General features: G+C 40.2%; 1 protein-coding gene across 1 annotated transcript in view; it reads left to right on the forward strand.

The window, feature by feature from the left end:
• The window catches only part of calcr (calcitonin receptor), a 68,220-nt gene that overhangs the window by 33,999 nt on the left and 15,027 nt on the right, over nt 1-19,194 (forward strand). Inside the window, exons 3-9 of the mRNA XM_056298298.1 lie at nt 1,033-1,180; nt 3,695-3,802; nt 5,094-5,197; nt 5,940-6,078; nt 6,549-6,659; nt 6,910-7,022; nt 12,500-12,591. Coding sequence (XP_056154273.1) covers nt 1,033-1,180; nt 3,695-3,802; nt 5,094-5,197; nt 5,940-6,078; nt 6,549-6,659; nt 6,910-7,022; nt 12,500-12,591 — 815 coding nt within the window. The remainder of the gene's footprint in view (nt 1-1,032; nt 1,181-3,694; nt 3,803-5,093; nt 5,198-5,939; nt 6,079-6,548; nt 6,660-6,909; nt 7,023-12,499; nt 12,592-19,194) is intronic.

The following is a 19,194-nucleotide window of genomic DNA, read 5'->3' on the forward strand; positions in this document are numbered from 1 at the left end:
GCTCTCCATTCTCGAGTGCGAGAAGTTATCAGGATCAATATTTCACAGCAGGTTTCATCATCTGATGTTTTTTTTTACAACTTGCATCTTATTTTCTTAGATTTTTTCTTCCCCCCCATTGTGCATATCAGCTATGAAATCTTTTTCCTCATCGGCTCATTTCAGCTTCACAACAGCTTCTTACGGCAAAACCGAACACGAGCCTTGAACCTGTCCTTTACACACAAAACCCCCCCCCCCCAAAAAACATACTGCCTCAATCAGACTGTGTTACTACTACCTAGACAAACATTCCTGCAAGTTGGACCATGAAGTAGTTCAGCAATGTGTTTGACCATTGATGATTTAACATATTTCGGGTAATAACTGTAATAACTTGCACTATGGTTTTCACTTACAAATACTTGCTTTAGATCATAAGGTTAAACTGGATTTGTCGAAACAAGTCTGATGTTAGATGTGAAGATATATATAGTGGTGGCCCTATGTCCAAAACATAAATTACAAAAATAAGACCCAGGTTGTAAAAATAAGGAATTATCCTTTGATGCTTCTTCCAAGTGCAGGCAATAAACTACACGTGAAAAACAGAAAATCTTGCCTTGAGCGCTTTTTCGAGCTCTGGAGAACACATTTACTTGGTTGTAAAACATATGTATGACTGCAAATTAAAAGGAAATTGAGATCGCTGTTAAATCAGTACTTTGGACGTGCATTAAGGTCTTGAATTGACATGTTTTGCAAGTATATCTTCCTTATCCCTAGCACTCTAAAATAACACAGTAACAAAGGTAAACTTTACAAATGGAATCAAGTTTCGGTGTTCAGTGAAAACACATATGTTTTATATACATTTTATGATAGTCCTGCAACAACATGAGTATCACGGCAGGACCTATTGAAAAACACACACGCACACAAACGTGCGCGCGCACACACACACATACAATTATATGCATAAATTAATTCATGCATGTTTGTGTGGTTCTGTTACTAGCCTGCTCAGGACGTAGTGTGCCGTTGTCTCCACAGAGCTGGGTGGCAGCAGGCACGGAGCCCACCACAGACACATCAGTCAAGCCTGCAGAGAACATAACAGAGGGCCAAGGCCAGGCTGTGAGCCAAGGTCAATACAAATGTCTTGAGCTGTCCAACAAAGACCGACTGCACAACAGAACCGGTGAGGGCCCAAATCAAGGCCGGGCGGGAAGCCAATTTGATTACCTGTGGGGGAATATCACAGCTGATTTGACCTCTCTCATCTAGGTTTGTAGATGGCGATCTGAGGTCTGTCGTTATTGCAGTTTAAAAGCAGTTAAAGTGTCATCGACTAGGCTTCAAAAGCAACTGTGTTTTTAAGGCTTTTGATTTAGAACCTCTTGAGAGACACTCACATTGTAGCGCAAGAATGGCCTTGATAAAGATGTTTTGCCTTCAGAGGTTATGTGCGGACCGATGAGACATAACATAAACTAATTAAGTGTAATGTAGAATGTTGTACTATCAGTGGTATAGATAGAGATCATGGGTTGCTGTTATTTAGTAGTGGGCAAACTGATCAAATTGTGTTCGAATGAATCAATTTTGAGTTCAATACAAATTGAGTTTCAGATGGTATGTACTGAATGGTACGTGCTGAATTGTACATACTCAATGTACTGACGTGACTCACCAGACCAGCAACGCGCCATCGAGCGCCAAGGCCGCAGTCCCCATTTCAGAATCAGAGGGGGGGAAAGAATCGCGCCTTCACACGACGGATACAGGAAAATGCCTAAAAGCTGTTGTATAGCACTCTATTGACAGGCTATTAACAGGTTGGTTATTTACAGACAACACATAGCCTAATGCTATTGACAAGATGAAATATGAGTAGATGTCCGGAGAAGCAATGTCTCGCCTTTGTGTCGGGTCACTGATCCACTTGGACGGTGGGGGAGGCTAAAGGACAATGACGGCTGACCAAATTTATTAAGGTATCATGAGGGCTCAGGTTAAGGCAAGGTAGCAAAATAATTACTGGACATGTCTATGAAAATACAGTTTGTTTAACACAAAATGAGTGCATACAAAGTTGTCAAAATTCTCAGCTAAACACACGTCAGATTACACAAGCATTCTTCATATTCTTCTTCTTGGTGTTATTGGCGGTTGGCAAACAACGAAATGGCGCCACCGGCTGGTCTGGAGTGTGGATCAGAATGTCTATTATTTACGCTACCCCCCCCCCCAAAAAAGTTCTCAAATCTTCTTAATTAAATTAGTAACTCTAAGAAACTGAAACAATATTTCATAACAGTCAGTTGAGTTCTTCTGTAGAATATCTACTAAATCAAACTGTATTTTTATTTTTCTGAGATTTTGAGTCATACACCTTCTTTCTGCCTCATATTTATGGCAATATGTTGTAGCGAATTTGGGGGGCAGTCCGGGAACCGTCGCCACAGCCAGGACGCGAACCCGTGTCTCCCACTCCGCAAGCGACAACGTTAACCAGTCGACTAAAGGGTCTGATCCGTTAGTCAAGGACCAACGTGTCTACTTATCCATGCACGTTACAATAGCATAACATGATCTAATGTTTCTTCTTGCCCACAGAAGTCACATCTGCCTGTATTGAGTTTGCCTATTTTGAAAAGTGTACTGTTTAGTCCAGTGTGTCCAAATCTGATTCTTGAAGTTATTGCCTCATCTCTCCTGTTCCTTCCCGCACACCTCATTTCTTTGAACTCTGTAAAACCATCGTCCTTTCCTCTCTTCCCCCCATTGCTTTTGCCACCTTTCCTTCAATCTGTGCTTAATAATGCTCTTTTTTCTGTCTTGCTTAAAGTAACTACCAAATCAATGTGATTATGCTTTGTAGCCTTCTTTGCAACCTTATCTGCTACTTCATTTCCCTCAATGCCAACGTGTGCCGGTACCCAGTCTAAAATTGGAAATTACACCAGCATCTTTAGGATCTGAGCTTTTCTAGCCCCCCCCCCAAGGGGGTGTGGCTATGACGTTTTGTGAAGTACCCATATGTGTCATTCTAGTCTAGACTGCTGAATAGGACAATACAAAGCTCAAATGAGTTAGTTTCCCATTTCTGAAAAACCCCAAATGATCACTTTAAGCGGTCAGCCTGATCACGGTATCTATAGCATTAGTCTTGGTATAGGAATGATTCCAATTGGCAAAATTTTTTTATTACTATAAGCAGTTTCCACTGCAATCAAAAGGCTCAAAAGTTCGATAACACTAATTGAACAAAATGAATGGAACCGCCCACGACTGCAGCAATAGCATTTAGTATAGCATACCTTGCTAGCAAAGTTAGCTAAAGTCTTCTTACGTATACAAAAACACCATGCTGAACAATCCAACCAAGGCTAATCATTTTGAACTGATTGGTAATGTATAATCATTTTGAACTGATTGGTAATGTAAAGTGTAATATCAACTCATAACTATCACAGAAAGTTGAATCAGTTTATCAGGACATCCAGATGAACTGATTCAACGTTTTGTGATCTTCTTACCTGGATTTTTGAGCATGCATAAAGACAAACCACAACTTGTTTTCAAACAATGCTGCTGTGAATATTTCAGACCTGATTTTGTGAGGACTTTTGGGAAAAAAATAAGAGACTGTTACTATGACAACATCCACATTTCATCTTTATACAGTATCATTGAATTGTCCCTCCACCAGGTGTGTATTGTAGTCCTTTGTGGGATGGCCTGTTGTGCTGGGAAGAGACACCAGCTGACACAAATTTAACCCAGAACTGTCCAGATTATCCTGACATGGACCCCACTGGTAAGACATTTTTGCACTTCTGATTAGATGATTATACAACATGTCAGGAAAGAACTGGCTCTGCGTCATTTATTATAATAGTTACACTAACTGTAATTGCATAATGCAATTTTAAAAAAATGTCATTGAAACTTCCTGTTAAAATTAAATTAAATGTCTGTATTGTATATAATGAAAGACTGGATGTTGAATGTAATCCACTTTCTATGGCAATAATGGTTTTTATATGCGTTTATATATTCCTATTTGAAGAATTCCCTCAAAGCCTACATGTGGCTGGGCTAAAAGAGAGAGTATATGATGGAGTCATTACATTATTTGACAAAAACATGGTCGCTCATTTTATAACATGACGGGGAGAAGAAAAAGACTGGGAGATGGAGAGGAAGGGGCCCAGACAGAAGGATCAAAAGTACAGAGAGAGACGGAGAGAAAAGGGGGTAGGAAAGAAAAGAGGGATTAAAAGAGAGACGGGGGAAGTCAGAGTCAGAAAGGCAAAGAGACAGATGGTTGAGGCGAGAGAATTTGTGGGAGAAGAGCAAGGAGGTGCTCCTTTGTGGAGGAGCTCAGATAGGAGCTTCACTAAGTTCCTCTAATGTTAATAGCTCCCTGTGGTTCAAGTTAGGAAAGTTGATACTGGTGCAAGGCTTGGAGGGGAGACATATAGTTGGATGAGGTTGAGGTACAGTTGGTGAGTTGTGAGAGGAGGCTTGGTAGCTGGGCATGGACGGCTGCTAACAGGACCAAGGTGAACTCACTCCTAACCCAATCAAGGATCCACATGTGGTCTTTCATCTAGTATTCAACCATTAACCACCCCCCCTAATAACGTCAAGTTCTCTATTTTACAGAACACTAAATCATGCCTGTAAAGTTCACCGTTAACCCACGAACAATGCCAAATTACTGGGCAGCATTCACATCTTTCCACTGTGTCTGAATATATGTTAAACAACATGGAAAAGGTTGTAGAAGGTAATAATTCACAGAGGAGAATATGAAATGACATTTTCCTCACATAATTATTAAGAGAAGAATTCTGCGGAGCGTTTTGTCACTTTAGCTCATGATTCATTATGACTGAAAATCAGTCAGAGTCTGTCAGTCTTTTGATATCAGGAGTTGGAATAAAGCATTTAATATGAGGTGAGCGCTCTGCAGCCGCTTTGTGCACAGTAGCACGGTGCCAACTCTCATTATCTGGCTGACGGATACCGCAGGTGTCAAGCCACCATTAGTCAGCACCCTGAATAACATCAAGAGCAATTATCCTCAACATTTTTTTCCACAGAAAAAGTGACAAAATATTGTGATGAATGGGGTAATTGGGTCCAGAGTTCCCCCATTAATATGGCTGGATCCAACTGTCAACCGAACTCCAAGGACAAATTAAAGGTAATCGGAGATCGATTGTCTCTTTGTGATGAATGAAGGAACTAAAAGAAGAAGTGGAGCATTCTGTTGTTTAGTTGCAGTTTTTAAACCGGGCTTAATTTTTTAACAATTTTGTCCCGATTTTCTTCAGGCACAAATGCGTTTTTTGAAAAAGATGACTATGAATGGATCATTCTTTAGAAATGCTTTAAGTTCTGTATCCACCTATACACTCTTTGCATGTTGGAGGGTTTGAACCCACTGGTTTAAGTTCACTTCATAGAATCAGTGGACAACTCTTTAATTTTGTCGCTGCAGAAATTTGTTAAGTGTTCATTTAGTTACAATTACAGTGGCGTATTGTTTTTTAGCCTTGTATAGGTCTGTAATTCTGCTGCCTTACGCTGTATAGCAAGCATCGTGTGTGTGTGTGTGTGTGTGTGTGTGTGTGTGTGTGTGTGTGTGTGTGTGTGTGTGTGTGTGTCTTCTTGTACTTCGAGCCTCGTGAGGACCAATTTGAGCTTTAACCATCAGAGTGAAGACATTTTGGCTAGTCCTCACTTCATTTAGGGTCTATTTCAGGGTTAGGGTTTGGTTAGGGTTAGAATTAGGAATAGGTTCAGGTTAGGGTAAGGGTTAAGGTTAGGCATGTAGTCATGATGGTTAGGTTAGGGAACAAATGTAGTCAATGAGGAGTACAAGAGTGCGCATGTGTGTGAGCTACTGACTTCACCAAAAGAATTCACATGAGGCAATCCCCCAGGTTTCGGAGCACACCGCAGTAGAAACCACCACTGAGGCCAAAGTCTATCCCATGGTTGAAATGGTGCAGAAGCAAATTCTCGACGTCCAATACAAGTGCTTTGAAAAAATGAACCGAGATCCACCTTACAACAAAACAGGTAATGAAACACAGCTTGAGATCATCTTTATCTGTCTGACACGGTGATCATCAGTAATGTGATTTTATGTTGCTCGTGAAACTGACATAAATCTTTTTTTTTGTCTGACCAGTGTTGGAAAGCAAGCATGGTTTAAGGATTTGAGGTTTTGGGATAATCTAAGCAACCCAGCGCATAATAGATTTTTCCTTGGCTTTCTGTGCTCTAGGCAGAGGGAGTCAAAATACACGCTCGGTCAAATGTTTCTTCCAGGCCCCAACACACCCACAACCCTCATTGTCCACTTTGGCTTTCTTCCTTTATGAACATTCCCCTGAGCGAGTCTAACTCCGCCGCAGGCAGATGTTGTTGTTTTGTTTTTTTTACACCAATGTGATTGGCATATCCGTCTCAGGATCTAATATACCTGTGCAGTAAGTTCTTAATAATGGCACTTTATGATCTTTTTGTTGGCCTTGCCATTGCTCCAGGGCTTTATTGCAGTCGTAACTGGGATGGCTGGCTGTGCTGGGACGATACCCCAGCGGGGACCTACGCCTCACAGAACTGCCCCAATTATTTTGTCGACTTTGACTCCACAGGTGAGCAGTGGGTTGGCTCAAGAGTCTCCGCTCATATTAAGGTCCGCTGATGCCTTGTTAACCTCTCATGATAAATTCACCTCCAAATCTCTGTTGACTATTTAAAGAGAGCTGGGGAATAAAATATTCATAGCTTTGGATATGAATTATTCATTTTGTCTAATGGGGCCATAGTTTATAGATATGACTGTTCAAGTTAAGTGGGTTCTATATATTTACCATCACACTTAATTGTTCCGTTTTATTTCAGAGAAAGCTACTAAGTATTGTGAGGAGCACGGGCAGTGGTTTCGCCACCCGTACACCAACAGGACTTGGTCAAACTACACACTCTGCAACGCTAACACTAAAGAGAAGTTGAAGGTAATGCGTCGTTGAGATGGATGAGGTAGTCATCTATCACAGACTTAAACGTGTGCACGACTTTGGCAGCCACCTCAACAGTTTAATCTCAGCTGATTTTAGAAGAAAAAGTGAATGTGTATTGGCTGCCTTCAAATATTGCATGAGAGTGAACCATTATTCATTTGTATTTCCATAGCCAAAATGCATGCACTATTATTTCATATATAGAATACTGCTGAGAGATTTATTCCCAAGATGAGAAGGTGCGCCAAATGGAAAAGATGAGAGAGCTTTACTTTGAAACTTTGTTTGACTCAGATTAAAGATCAAAGGCAAAGCTGAGAATTGATAGTAAATATCTGTGAACGTTCCCATATGAAAAAGGATTATGAGAAACATATAGCTTCTGTTATCAGAAACGCTTACACAATTCATATACATAAGAATCCGATTTGATTCCATCAGTAAATCTGTACATGAAGTACCATATAGTATATTCTGTACTTGTACAAGTTATGTACTAGAAATGTGGCCCATTTTATGGTATGAGGCATACAAGACACATTTAAGATAAATATTGACACAGATATAACATATGGACATGTGATGCATGTGATGTGAGGGGGAAATAGGCTTTTCTTGCATGGTTTCTTATAGTAATTCATTTATCCATCTGTGGCTACCAGTAGGAAAGCATGCTTTTTTACATTACTTTTAAATGAAACGGTGAGAAACTAATGCATTTCTTTGTACTGGTAATATATGTTCTACATATTTTTCATATATCGAAACACATTAAAAATTATAGTCGTTTATATATGTTTTGTGTGTTCATTTTATAATTCTGTCATATGTTTTGTGCGAGTACTACACATGTATTGTGTACCCATAGATGCTTTTCATATGATATAATAAAGACAGTAGAGCATACACTGTAAACAAATATTTAGTTAAGTCATTACTAAAAGCATATTCAGGTAAACACGGTTACAAAAACCAACGGCAGTTTTCTCCAGTCATTCAAATTTCCATGCTACATCATCATTTGCACATGCTGCTCAGTTATAAATGCAAAGGTCTCACCATAATTTCACAACAAATTTGAAAACTTTAGGGCCCATGATTTTAAGTTCTTTTTACATTATTTAACTACAAGCATGTAAATAAGAGGGGAGAAAAATTAACTACAAATGCCCATGTCTGAGTAAATTCAAGAAGATCGCAACTCTTCCCCACTCGTGTGTCTGTCTGTTGTCTGTGTGTATGTATGTATGTATGTATGTATGTATATATATATATATATAAAGATAGATGTAGAAAAAAAACTTTAATTCATAGCAGTACTACAAGCCTGTTTCATGCATTGCGCACTCATCAGTGCCAAGTTGGCTATACCAAGTTGGCTATAAGGTGGTATAGCCAGCTTGGCAGCTGATGAGTGTGCAAGGTACAAAACAGGCTTGTAGTACTGCTATGAATTAAAGTTTTTTTTTCCTACATCTATCTTAATATTCTGCTCGTCATTTGTTGAGCACTTTCATCAACACCATTGACGGTTTAAGAAAAAAAAACAAAATGCCATATATATATATATATATATATATATATATATATATATATATATATATCCTGGGCATGCTGCTAAATAGCCCAGGTAAAGATAACAACCACAGATGCTTTCTGGTGGTGCGTCTAATGCTTAGAAAGTACGAAGGTGTTTTTCTCCCTCTGGTTGATCTGCTTGGTCTGTGGCCACTGATCGGGAGTTGTCTCTGGAAATAAGACCGAATACCAAAACTTAAAGCAAAACACTGAAAATAGGGAGATGCTTGAAGATCCTTCAAATTCATCCTTCAATTTCCCCAAGGGGATTAATAAAGGAAACTTAAACTTAATCTTAAACTAGGTAATAATGTCAAAAAGTGAAAAACATCTTATAACTGGCATCCATTTTAATGCGCTGCAGCGGTTGGCGAGCATCTTTGCCTCGGCTCTGCCTGTGAACATTGCTGACTAGCAAGCCTTCAGGTGGGGAAACTGCCCTGAGCAGGAGCCTCACAAATGTACATGCTGAAGTTGCATTGGTGGCGTCGGCCCAGTTCTGTTTGTCAGACAGGACTCTAGTCCCAGGATTGATCTGTATCTGCAAGACAGAGAAATAGGCATTTGTCTGCCAACATGCTGCGAATGAGCCAAACAGCTACACCCACTAGAACAAATGACTGAGTTTCTCCTCATGCTGATGTTTTAAAAGGTCCAATGAGGCTCTGTGGTGGAACAACTGCACAAAAGCGCTTTGAATGAAAAATGTATGGAAGGATGAAATGTATGAAAGTTAAGGGATTTTCTTAAATTAAGGCATTCTGAGTCATGTACACAAATATGGAAATCCAGCTGCATCAATATGTACAATAATACAACATTTCATGTTGATTAAAATTGTGTGCATCATTAATTCAATTCACCAACATAACCTGAGAACAGATACATTGGAGATTTTAATTGCTTCTATCGCTTTCTGAAGAAGTATCCAATTTGATCCAACCATGGCCAAAGTGAAAGATTTATGATGTATTAATTAATTAAGAAATCAGGCAGGGATTTGTTTGTTCAGATAGCCCGCATGGCTAACAATATTCCACTAGTTCAGCCAGACAGTTCAATAAGTACACCAAAAACTTGTTAATTGTTCAATATAGGGACTTTTTTTGGCCTGCATTCATTACACTGAACATCATAAGATAATAATATAACGGACTCAATAAATAGATAAATAAATAACAACAAATTAATTAATTAATAAATAGACTCAATTGCTTCACTTTTGGGGTGCTTTATACTTTGTATCATGGTGACATCGTCACAACACATATCTTATAATCCTATACAAAAAGTCGGACTACCCTTCTCTGTTTTCTTTGCTTCTATGTAGGGAACTATCATGTAATGATAGTAAGCCAAAACTGACATGTATAAATGTTTTAATGAATGGACACGAGGATAAACTTTTAATATTCAAAGAAATAAACAGCCTGGTGAAACACGGCGTTGGCACCAGTGAGACTGCTTTGCAGAGAAATTCACATATTTTAAACTGACAAACAGCCCATCATGTTAAAAAGAAAGCACTGGGCATCCGGGTAGTGTTGCAGTCTATTCCGTTGCCTACCAACACAGGGATCGTCGGTTCGAATCCCAGTGTTACTTCCGGCTTGGTCGGGCATTGCTACAGACACAATTCGCCATGAAAATTTTTTAAAAAAAAGGAAAGAAAGAAAGCACCAATGAGAGCACAATTTCACAAAATTGGCTGTGGTATATTGTGCACTGTCACACTTAGTTGAGATGGTTAAGGAAGTACACCCATACATTACAAAGTACTCATTTGTGTACCTTAATTTTTCCACATGGTGAGAATCATATTAGTTTGTTTATGCTGTTAACAAAGCCACCTCCAAAATGTTTTTTTTTAAAAAAAAGGGGAACAATCAGTACAATAGACGACAATATACGTTCCCTAGCTGACTGAGTTGGTAATACTAGGACCGACATAATACAACAGGTAAATTGATTTTTAACAAGATTTGATGTATTTTTGTCAGGCAAATATTTGTGTATGTGTGAAATCCCATTAATTTTTGTGAACACGAGTAAAACAAACCTAGCTTATCCTGTGGTTTTCAGTGGATTTTGAAAGTACTTGACACTTTTATTTTTTACGTGGATATACTGCACATTTCTGCGGTCAAAAGAATCTGCGTTGGGCCTTTAAAGAAGTTGTAAACCAGTTTCCAATTTCAGGTAGGATTTTTATTTACTTCCGTTTTCAGGTTAGTCTTTGCATATACACCAATATGCCAAAACATTAAAACCACCTGCCAAATATTGTGTAGGTCCCCTTCGTGCTGCCAAAACAGCTGACCCGTCGAGGCATGGACTCCACAAGACCTCTGAAGGTGTCCCCTGGTATCTGGCACCAAGACGTTAGCAGCAGATCCTTTAAGTCCTATAGGTTGCGAGGCACATCCCACAGATGCTCAATTGGATTGAGATCTGGGGAATTTGGAGGCCAAAGCAACACCTTGAACTCTTTGTCATGTTCCTCAAACTATTCCTGAACAATGTTTGCAGCGTGGCAGGCTGCATTATCCTGCTGAGAGGGGCCACTACCACCTGGGAATACCGTTGCAATGAAGGGGTATACCTGGTCTTCAACCGTGCTTAGGTAGGTGGTACATGTCAAAGTAGCAGCCACATGAATGCCAGGACCCAGTGTTTCCCAGCAGAACATTGCCCAGAGCGTCACACTGCCTCCACCTGCTTGCCTTCTTCCCATAGTACATTCGCTCCCCACCTGCATCAGTGAGCCTTGGGCGCCCATGACCCTGTCGCTGGTTCACCAGTTGTCCTTCCTTGAACCACTTTTGGTAGGCACTGACCACTGCATATCGGGAACACCCCACAAGACCTGGCGTTTTGGAGATGCTCTGACCCAGTCATCTAGACATCTCAATTTGGCCCTTGTCAAAGTCTCTCAGATCTTTATGCTTGCCCATTTTTCCTGCTTCCAATACATCAACTTCAAGAACTGACTGTTCACTAAATCCCACCCCTTGACAAGTGCCATTGTAATGAGATAATAAATGTTATTCACCTACCTGTCAGTGGTATTAATGTTTTGGCTGATCGGTGTATTTAGCATCTGAATACTTGCATACTTTATATTTTCATGTGACTCTATGAATTTGTATATGTAAGTACATGACTTGGTATGTAAATACAAAATGTCTTACTGTCATAATCAGTTTGCAACTATAATTTTAATGGTAAAAATAGAGTACACAGAATATGATCTGGCTGTCAGGTGTCAGGAGAACTTATGAGTCCTTATCTGTCTCTATTCAAATTAATCAACAGCATTTTCAATGTAGCAAAGACATCTTTTGAATTATTATTTTTTAAATGATTAAACGGCTAATGTCTGTATAATAAGCGTTAACCCATGTTGCAGATTTCGACTTGTATGACTCGCATGAGCATTTACTGCAATGTTTGTTTTTATTTTCAAGTTTTTGGTGGGCCAGATAGAAATCTTGTGAGACTTTTGTACATTATTTTATATTTGGGTTAGTTTTAAATGCCATGTGTCTAACGCCTTTCACATTTTTTCGTGTATTTTTATGCCTTTCTATGTTTAATCTCTTAATGTTTAGTCTGTTAGATTGCTGGTAGCCCAGCCATAATACAGAGAATTTTCCAAATTCTTGATTTTCGTACTTTATTTCATATATAGCTTAACTGCCAAGTGTATCACATACACTTATGAGCGGCAATATAAAAATAATTTCAGATTTTTGCACTCCTTTTTCATATGGGTTTGGTTCTGATATTACATGTATACTTTTTTTCGATAGCTTTGAAATAGTGTTATCAGTTCATTTGTTCAGACAGAAATCCAAAGGAATTATTCCCAGCCCCTTTGTCTGTTTTTGCAGTCAGCGTACATCCTGTACTACATGGCAATTGTGGGTCACGCTTTGTCCATAGCCTCGCTGCTCATCTCTCTGGCCATCTTCTTCTACTTCAGGTAATGGATAATGTACCGTCGCTCTGTTTAATGTGGAAAGTACTGATTATTTTTGTGATGACTACCGATTTGAACATCAGCATCTATAGAAGCAACACTAACACGGATTCTGCATTTGATCACATTAAGATGAACGTTTTTATAATTAGCATAATTTTAGTTAAAGGTTATGACGACTGTAATACCAGAAGGTGGGGGTAGGTTATCAAAAATTGACATTTTAGGATGTTATATATCATAATGTCATATAAGGCTGTTAATGGTGTTGCTCTTTCACTACAGCCTCCTTCAACTATTTCATCACTCATTTTTATAAATGGATGGTTAGTTTGGTGTTTATCGGTGCATTTTAGACTTAGACTTAGAAAACTTTAATGTCCTCCGAGAAGCAATTTGTGGTACAGCACAGAATGTATAGACATATTTAAAGCACATCAGATAAACAAAAACAATAGTCCAAGATCATCTATAGCAGCCATCATAGATATCATTACAGTCCAGGCAGACATTTAAAATGCATGTTGATAACTGTATGCCAACATGTAATAAAAATAAATAGTTGTTATACTGCACATCCCCTATGTATCAATGCATTTCGCATCTCCTAGTCCACGTATTTCCCCAGACTCCCCATGGCTACCGCATCTTATTTAATCGAGTTATTGCCATGGGATTATATGGAGGTTGTTTTTTTTTTTTTTTTTTTGCTCAGTTGGTTCTGATCTTGGGGTATCTATACCTTCGACCAGAAGGGAGTGGCTGGAACCCCACTGAAAGTGGATGGAATGTATCCATGCAGAGCTTGTCTGCCTTCTCAGTCAGTCTGGCCAAGTACAGGTGGTACAGGTCAGCCTACTGCTCCTCCATGATTTTCCCACCGGTCTTAACAATTTTTCCTAATTTGTTCTTGTGAGTGATTTTGGAATGTCCATACAATACAATAACAAAAGATGCGCTCGATAAAATATTTGTAAAATAGAGTAAGAATTGTGTTATAAACACTAAAAAAGTACAGTTTTCTAAGAAAGTTGGCTCTTGTTGAAAATAGCATTAGCACACTGGTCCCAGGACAGTTGGTGATCAATAGTAAGACTGAGATATTTATACTCCATCACCACCTTGATCTCCAGTCCTCTGATCGTGAATCATGTCTAAAATCTTAAATCAGTTCTTTGGTCTTGGATGTCTTCAGATTTAAATGGGAAGCCTCACACCAGTCGACGAAGTCATTTAGAACTGGACCGTGTTCGACATGGTGCTGCTCCAGTAGGCTTACCAAGGCGGTGTCATCTGCAAACGTAATTATATCGTGTCCAGGGGAGCTGCTGCAACAACAGTCCATGTATAAAATATATAACAAAGGTGATGGCACACTGCCCTGTGGTGTGCGAATAGAGGATTTCTTTAGCTATTTTTTTTGTGTGCTCTTTACATCCATATAATTGGTACTTATCCTAACTTTAGTGGTGATGCTGTTTTAATTTAATTTAATTTCAGTTACAGCACTTAAAATTGCTGTCTTTAAACATCTCTGTATAATTTATACACAACTTTGTTTCTGGAAACTACTCAGTTTGACATGTCCCCTTAATTTCATGCCAGCTTTGTTCCCCGTGCAACCTCTCGTGCACTAAACTCTTTTAATATCTATAAAATCTGTAACAGAGATGCTTGAGAAACGTCCTTTTGGAAAGAAAGTTCGCTGGGTGTGCGGAAGTTTATGTCTCACCAGAACTTTCTCGTTAATGTACTTCTGAAAAGCAGGGAAAGTTCATAATTAATGGCCTTTATTTTTTTCAATGGTACAAAGATTTTACGGCTTCACTCCAGTCTGCTATCTCTGGAGAAATTTTTGGAAGACTTTGCCTCAGGGAGAAAATTATGATCCAGCGCACCATGACAGTACCACGGGAGCATTGCTGTGTTGGCCCAACAGTCGGTGTGAAAATGTTTCAGTTGTGAAATGTAGTATGTTGGATGAGCACTGAGGATGGTGACCTCTGTAAGGTTTCTTGCTCAGAGGAGATCTTGTAAGGAGCCAACTTTCACAACCACTCATAAATCTCCACAGGATGTTTACCGCAGGTGCATTATCACACGTCCCTGAGACTTCTTACCACCCCCCCCCCCCACACACACACACACACACACACACAGACACACACACGCGCACACACACGCACACACAATAGTTAGAATTTACACTTAATGTTTTTAACGATGTCTGGTGAACACTCGAGGATTTTCAAATCCTAACTGATTTCAAAAATGTGGGCGACCACAGACATAAGGACAAATTTAACAGATTTTTAGTATTTTAATTATAAGAACGCACACACCAGATGATTAAGTCAAGACGCAGGACCTCACAACTGGCATTTATAGTAAACTATTTCAGAGTGGCAATTCCAGGGATTTGGGATCTCACAGAAACCTGCATGATCCAACTGGATCAAAATGTATGAAACTCTTAATTAGCCTTCTCCCATCATAAGAAGACAGCGACGTTGGGTGCAGTTTATTTCTAAATGTATACATTTAGATTACCATCACTATTTAGACTTAGGCTTATTTAAAAGAGTTTATGGTACCTTTCTCCTCAAATGATCAATTGAGACAATCTATACAGCTCTTTTTTCCTGTTCCTGCAGTCTCAACGTCAATAGCTAAGAGAGCCTTTACGTTAAAAAAACCCTCTGACTGGAATAATCTACCTGTAAATACTCCATCCATATCAACTTTCCACTTGTTCCATACATTGTTCTACACAAGCACACAACGTCCGGTTGGTGACGCGTCCCAGTCAGCGCACTCTCATTGGCTATTGCTCGTTTCTGCTCAATATTTGATCGCTGTTCCTTTCAAACAACAGTATTTCAAGTCGTCAATATCAGGATTCGAAACCCGGGGGACTCTGATCCAGTCAGTAACATTAAGATTATGTCTGTATACCCCTCACAGTACAGGATCACTTGGGCAGATAATCGGTTCAGACCATCCTCGAAATCGGGAATGCCCCCACGATTGTTGGGAAGGGCGATTTGGATCCAAAATCTGTCCAATTATACTCTAGTGTGGGGTCAGCATTAGAAAAGATTAGCACTAAAATGCTAGAAATGTAGAAATAAGATGACTGCAGAGCTCGTTGAAAGATACAAAATAAATGCATGCCTTTCCCCCAAACATATCGACAATGATTTACTCATTCTAATAATTTTTTACGGCCCCTAAAAACTTGCCATGCTTATGAAATGAGGTGATGATGTTGCATCTCCAATGTGAAAACGTGAATGATTGCTTTATTATGGACCTGGTAGAGCTGATTAGACTAGATAGCGTTCGTCTTAATGAATACTTAATAATGAAGACAAATATTCTCTTGTGAGAACCACAAAGCATCTATCTATCTATCTATCTATCTATCTATCTATCTATCTATCTATCTATCTATCTATCTACTTCAACTTAAAGCACAAAAGTGCTTTGCAACAAAAATGCTGGTATAACTAAATGGTTCGGTGAAAATCTTTGCTTTTATAGATAATAGATTATATGTATATAGATTATCAACGACAATACAAACTTTGCCAGTTATGGCGGGAGGGAAGGAGGAAGTAGGGTTGGGGGTGTTATGTCAAAATTGCTCACTTCTCCAACGTCATCTACAACAGATTGAAAAACTACACATAGCACCTTTAATACTTGAATACTTTCTACTACTACTACTACTACTACTACTACTACTACTTTTGGCTGCTCCTGTTAGGGGTCGCCACAGCGGATCATCCGTTTCCATTTCTTCCTGTCCTCTGCATCTTCCTCTGTCAAACCAGCCACCTACATGTCTTCCCTCAACACATCCACAAACCTCCTCTTTGGCCTTCCTCTTTTCCTCTTCCCTGGCAGCTCCGTATTCAGCATCCTTCTCCCAATATACCCAGCATCTCTCCTCCACACATGTCCAAGCCATCCCAATCTTGCCTCTCTTGCTTTGTCTCCAAACCGTCCAACCTGAGCTGTCCCTCTAATATACTCATTCCCAATGCTGTCCTTCTTCGTCACTCCCAAGGAAACTGAATACTTTCTATTGCTGGTATATCTAACACAATAGTGAATACATGAATATCCAAATCATTACTTTAATGTTTACTGTGGGGGTTGGACATTCCCAGGAAAAATGAAACAGTGCGTAGGGTATTTAACGTCTTCACTATAGCAGCCAAATGCAAAAGAATGAGGCAGGCTGTGGCGAATTTGAAGAAGAAGCAAAGTTGTTTTGATAGATATAGTCTTTATTGTCCCACAGGAAAGGAAATTTTTTTTCACAGCCAGTAGATGCACATAAACACACAGATAGCCACACCGCATCGTACAGATAGATATTTGCTGGCAGCCATACCAACATGTATGAGTTACTGCTGGAAATGGTGTTGGTGGGCCAGTAGGGGGCAGTCTTCCCTTTGGTCCCAATAAAAACAACATATCTCAAAATCCCAATGCCCCAGTGCAGTGCCGGGGACACTGTGCTGTAGGAGATGCCGTCCTTTGGATGAGACGTTAAACTAAGGTCCTGACTCACTGTGGTCATTGAAGATCCCATGGCACTTATCGCAAAGAGTAGGGGGTCCCCCGGTGTCCTGGCAAAATTCCCAACCTAGCTCTCTCCATCTGGCCACCTAATCATCCTCCCATGTAATTGGCTCAATGATTCCTCTCCACCTCAAGCTAATGTGTGGTGAGCTTTCTGGTACAAAATGACTGCCGTGCATCACCCAGGTGGGTGCTACACATCTATGGTGGTTAAAGTGAGTTACCCTCTTCATTGTGAAGCGCTTTAGGTATCTAGAAAAGTGCTATATAAATGTAATGATTACTGTTATTATTATTATCATTATTATATACAAACAGATACATAAACACATCACATTCACTCACACCCACAGATACATCTGGCTCTATGCTAGGTCAGTGAGGCAGTTTGTTTAGTGCTGCTGTGGCAGAAGGGACAAAACTTCTGCCAAAGCGAGTTCTTCTCCATTTTAGAGTCCTGCATCTGCGGCCTGACGGCAGTAGTGTCAAATATAAATGGGGGGGGGGGTGATCAGTGTCATTCACTATTGTGAGTGCAAGGCGTGCAATGGCTCTATTGTTCATGTCTGAGAGGTTGGGTGTAGGGGAGTGGATGATCTTGGAGGCACCATATGTGATCCTGGTATGTTTGTTTTTGTTGGAGATGGTCAGCCTGATATAGAAACAGGGGGAAGAGTACAGCAAGATGGGTTGGATCATGCTTTTGTAAAGTAACAACAGGAGAAGAAACAGAAGATATGGAAGAAACAAGTTTGCTGAAGGCCCTCGTCAACAGATCATACTACACCGAACCCTAAACTCACTCATGGTTTTTTTGTTCAACAGTGAGGAAGGTGTTGACACAACAGCACCTGTATTATTCTGTATGGATCTCTGGGATTTAGAGAGGTCAAATACCAATGAAATTACCAGTAACGCCATTGGTGTCAGAAAGCCACTTGAAACGGTGATTGTCAGGATTACAGCTTTATGTCTGCTACACCAGAACATTCATTCGGTGCAGCTCAAAAATCACAACAAAAGTCTCCCCATTTGACAAATTACGATCTCAATAAATTAGTGAGGTTGCGATTTCAAAAGAATGCAGTGTTTTACAATTGCTGTGCCTTTATTTATAGCCCAATGTCTTAAAAAGTCACAGTCTCAATGTTGTTTTATAAGATCCAGATGTGAAGCTTATCCTGGTATGTGATGGTGTACAGCTGCACTACTCTTTTATTTATGACTCGACATCAATGCTGTCAAGAGTCCCTGATTAAAATACCCCAGGTCGCTGTGGAAAACCACTGCTTAGAAAAGGCTGCCCATCTCAATAGCTTAGGACCTGTCATGGCCCTCACTACATAATGTTGTTATAAGGATGTTGCCGGTGTTTTGACAGATAAAGAAAGGCCTGTTGTGCATGAGTAAGTCAGCAATTCCTGCATCCTCTTTCGGTGTGAGGGGCTGAAATACTGTTCACTCGGCCCCCTGGAAGTAGTGATGGCTTCTAACTGGCTTGATGAAAGCATGCTGGCTAAAATAAAATGAGATTGTGGCGTCCGGGTAGCATAGCAGTCTATTCCGTTGCCTACCAACACGGGGACCCCGGTTCGAATCCCCGTGTTGCCTCTGGCTTGGTCGGGCGTCCCTACAGACACAGTTGGCCGCGTCTGCAGGTGGGGAGCCGGATGTGGGTATGTGTCCTGGTTGCTGCACTAACGCCTCCTCTGGTCGGCTGGGGCACCTGTTCGGGGGGGAGGGGGAACTGGGGGGGAATAGCGTGATCCTCCCACGTGCTAATTTCCCCCTGGCGAAACTCCTCACTGTCAGGTGAAAAGAAGCAGCTGGCGACTCCACATGTATTGGAGGCGGCATGTGGTAGTCTGCAGCCCTCCCCGGATCAGCAGAGGGGGTGCAGCAGCGACCGGGGTGGCTCGGGGAGTGGGGTAATTTGCCAAGTACAATGGGGGAGAAAATTTTTTTTTTTTTAAAATAGAAAGAAAGAAATTGGATGCTGTATGTGATTCTTTT

The sequence above is a fragment of the Lampris incognitus genome, chromosome 18, assembly GCF_029633865.1.
Source record: "Lampris incognitus isolate fLamInc1 chromosome 18, fLamInc1.hap2, whole genome shotgun sequence".
NCBI classification, from domain to species: domain Eukaryota; kingdom Metazoa; phylum Chordata; class Actinopteri; order Lampriformes; family Lampridae; genus Lampris; species Lampris incognitus.